At 41.5% G+C, this 4219-nt stretch overlaps 1 protein-coding gene across 1 annotated transcript; it reads left to right on the top strand.

The window, feature by feature from the left end:
• The first annotated feature begins 1405 nt into the window (after nt 1–1405).
• On the top strand, nt 1406–3035 carry LOC111338093 (uncharacterized). Its single transcript, XM_022944514.2, has one exon. It carries the CDS (start codon nt 1546–1548, stop codon nt 2932–2934), a length of 1389 nt encoding a protein of 462 aa, XP_022800249.2. The 5' UTR covers nt 1406–1545; the 3' UTR covers nt 2935–3035.
• The last annotated feature ends 1184 nt before the right edge of the window (nt 3036–4219 follow it).

The following is a 4219-nucleotide window of genomic DNA, read 5'->3' as shown; positions in this document are numbered from 1 at the left end:
TGACGCTCTTTGGGTGTCAACGTTCTTGCAATCCTGTGTATCCATAGAGATGGAATGAAGACCGAAATCATTTTGTTTCGTTATTTTGAAACAGCGCTGGAATAAACACTTTTAAAGTTTCGAAATAGGGTGCAAATCGATTGACTGCCTTAAATCAGCACAGATATCGTCACACCGGCCAATCAGAAAAAAGGAAAAATGCTAAACCAAAGTAAAAATATGCACACAGCTTGAGTCGTGGATAAGTGTCTGATTTGTTGAGAGGGTGGCCAGAATTTCTGGACCAATAGCAGGGCGATGTAATCGCAAAACTACAGTAGTACAATCTTGTATTACTTTCAACACCCAAAAAGGCAATCTAAAATGTCAGCATTGATTAGAAAGGTACGTTCTGAATTCAAGGTGTGTGATATCATCTTGACCCACCCTGTTTCCATTTATCATAGACTTTGCCCAATTGACCTCAAACAAGTTCCAGTTACCTGTTATTCACCTAAAATAATCTAACCAAAGGTCAAGAACCTTGAACCAACAACCCTTAAATCCATTTTGCTCGCCACATCATCATCCTTTGCAGGAAAGGTGGTGAGGCACAGTGCATCAAACGGAATGATTCCACTGAATAGTATCCATCTCTGTGGCAGTTAAAAACAATCTGTAGGAAAGCAACATACCAACTTCATAGCCTCCCCCCCCCCCCCCCCACGTTCTGTAGTGTTCGCGTAAGCCCAAGTCACGGTCACGAATGCCCCTTTGAAAAACTTTTGAAATCAGTGAACGCAAATGAAGTTCTAGTATGTGCACGTGGGATCCTAGTTTGAACAGGCTACCCAACTAAAACGGAAAGTGCCGTCATGGGTTTGTTTGAGGCGGGCCGATTACGTCGGCGACCCATTGCTTAGAATAAATCGGCTTGATTTCATTTGTTTGTCTTTTTGTTTGTTTTCCATTCGCGTTAGCCATTTTTCACGCCTTATACCTACCAGTGAACATGTTTATTTGATACAACTATGCAAATGTCATGAACTGTAGAGTTTGCGTGGTCGTAGAGGGTCACCTGTTACGCTCGGGAAATGACTCTGAAGGGCGCGCATGAGTGCAGAATGAGTCACGAACATTAAGCGCGTCAGTTATTTCCCTAATCGCCTTGTGAGACTTTTGTTTTGCTTGAAAGTCGATATGACTTGTATTAAGGCCATAAAAATCCCTGGTCATTGGGTCAAGCGTCGTTTGGGTGTCAAATACGTAATATATTTGTTCTGAGAGCCTATGATGATCTTTAAATAGCAAGCCTACAACCTGCCTCACACATATTTGTTGTTTATAAAAACCAATTGCACAAAGCGAGATGAAAACTGAAATTGACCTCTTGAAATGTCTTTCATCTTGAACTTGTATGAGTTGAATGGTTTATGGCCTCGGAAGTGGTTTGGAGCTGTTTAAGAATGCAGCCCGCCATACGAGAGCGATAAATACACTCGCGGTCAGATAAGCTGATCCAAGCCCGCCTGTGATAACATATTCAGAAACGACGAAATCCAAGATATGAGTCGCGTATTCCTTCTAACCCATTACACGCCCCACGCAACAGAAATGTCAGCCGCTCGCAACGAAGAAGATTCCTCCACCACGCGGGCCGAGACCAACAACAGTGAACACTATGAAGTTGAAGTATTTAAATCACAGATTGTCACTGTGGCATCGTGTGGCTTAAGAGAGGCTATAGAGAATATACGTTATAAAAGCTGTGGTGATCCGACTGTTGTTGTGGAAGCGAACAATGGCGCAACAAGTTCACCCTTACCTGAGGAAACTGATAGCAAAAAAACTGTTGCCATCCCTAGCAGCGCAGAACATAAAACAAGACGATTTAAACGGATTTCTCTTCCACAGTGGCTTCTCAAGCCCAGCAGAAAATCTTCGCATAACTCATCTCGAATACGAAGAATAACTGGCCCGGGTGGAAAACATAGAATTTTACGGATTAACTCGGCACCGAAAACTCTCGGTCCAAGCGGAAACGGCTTTGCCCATTATGGAGACGATGATAAATTCCACATTTTTCAAAGGGGCTCATCGAAAGACAGAGGACATCAACACAGCTTATCGGACTTAAAACCCGTCAAAGAAACGCGAAAAATTAGAAGGATCTCTTTGCCTGCTCATGTTTTGGAAGGGGGATCACAAACAGTAGAAACTTCCTTGCCTCGTACCCCAGAACCAACAAGACGGAATATATTCGATGAAATAGATGAAAAATTTATTCATTCTTTACGAATCGACGATCCACGGGTCGCAAATAAAACAATTTCAAAACCAGGCGCCTCCGGTAAGGAAAAGGTTGAAAGTCCATCCCATGAGAATAACAATAAAGCGGCCTCTGTCGATCACGAAGGGAAATTGTCATCACCTCGTGGAACGCGCGAGGGCTCCCTTCAATTTAAAAATGTGCGGAAAGAGAGTTCCGGATCGGTAATTTTTAAACCCTCTCGCCCGGTACTTAAATTGCACAAGTTTCACAACCCGGACATATTTTACGTTCCTTTGCCAGAGGATGATTCGCAGAACTTAGACCCCTTGCCGCACAAATTGTGCCGCGCGCGGCTGATCGAGCCGAAGAACGAAAACTACATGATACAAGAATGTGTTCGGGACGAATTACAAGCGTTTCTACACGACAAGCAGTTCTGCAGTCGATCTTGCCAACAATGGTGCCTGGAATTGAGCCAGAACATTAAAACTTGTGTACACAAAATGAAAGATTGCGAGAGTAAGATCGCTTGTGTGGTTTACATCGGTGCGCTTCGTGGACATGGCATCCACGCAGCCACTCAGTGTATATGGGTACCAAATGAAGACAATTTTATAACAGTGAAATTTAAAAATCGTTCAATGATGGCTATAGCATCAGTTCTAGCGATCAAATATGAATGAATTCCTCTTTCAGCAATATCCAGTCGTTGACAAGACTGTGCGGCGCTTATTACTTGACCTTCAGCTTCCATAGCTCCAAATAAAAATATCTGTTATCCATATCATGTGGTATTCTCGTGGTCTGTTTAAATCAAATGATCGTTACCACATACCGAGAAAGCCTCAATCACAGTGATAACATGCTACTTAGAATTCATTTTAGTTGAAATATTACAACATTTACAGAGCACAACATGTTGTCCATTATTTTACAAATGTTTCAAGTGGTATTAGTTACCATAATTGTTTGACACGGATCGATTTCAAGACCTTTCACATTTCAGCAGGCTGAGATCTCAAATACTTTCTAATGTCGTAGTAGTAGCAAGTAGGATAAAAAAAGTTGTATATTTCTTACAAAACTTTCTAATGTATAGATATAATCAGTTTTCCGGGACTGAAAAAAGCGTATTTCTCGGGCTTGACTGGAGAAGTATTTCAATCGATAAAATACCGATGACCTTTATATTTTACGGCATAAAGCCCCAGTGACGGTATCATATAAACTTTGTCCCTAAGCCCTTGCAGATTGAAAATACGTGACCGGATTCATGAGCACTGAATTAGAATAATGCCGAGGCGTGTTCCCTATCGCTAGAAACTGGGCTGGCTATCAGCGCGTGATCATCCAATAAAATCACGAGAAACAGAGTTTCGGCTTGGTTAGATGCTCCAAAAAAGGTGAATTAATGAATGAATGAACATATAAATAAATAAATAAATAAATAAGTAAATAAACGAATGAATAAACAAATCTCAGGTAATCAGCATTCTGTTTTCGTTGTATTTCAAATGAAGTAAAACCCTTGTTCATCTGAACTACTTTTCCAATAGTTTCAGTTTCGGAAGATTTAAGATACGGCTTCTCGACGTTGTGATTTTCTGATAGAAAGGTTGTTTTATGGCCCAGGGGGAGCTGGGCCGAAGAAACTCCTCGAGCTCTGTGGCTTACATAAATGGGCAGGGCTGCGCAAGAGTAACAGCTGGGTAGAGTTTTCAACTTTGATAAGTTCTCTCCAACATAACTCAAAGCAGTTCGCAAAATTAAGGCAAGTGGTATTTAGTTAGAGAGAAGTTGACAGTGTGGATGTATGGGGAAGGAGACTTTTATTTCCTTCTAAAAGATAAAAGTAGGGACCTTAGGCAGTCAGGAAGGCAACGCTAAGGAAGACCAAGGAAGGCACTTATTGAAAAATGAGCTTACATCTTTAGTTAGAATTTAAGGCATGGCTGGATCGATGTGATC

This window comes from Stylophora pistillata, chromosome 14, assembly GCF_964205215.1.
Source record: "Stylophora pistillata chromosome 14, jaStyPist1.2, whole genome shotgun sequence".
NCBI classification, from domain to species: Eukaryota; Metazoa; Cnidaria; class Anthozoa; order Scleractinia; family Pocilloporidae; genus Stylophora; species Stylophora pistillata.
The sequence above is the reverse complement of the archived record's forward strand: the minus strand, read 5'-3'. Positions and strand labels throughout refer to the sequence as shown.

What these genes read in the sequence shown, in the direction of transcription:
- LOC111338093 (XM_022944514.2), top strand. Translation starts at nt 1,546, where the DNA reads ATGAGTCGCGTATTCCTTCTAACCCATTACACGCCCCACGCAACAGAA.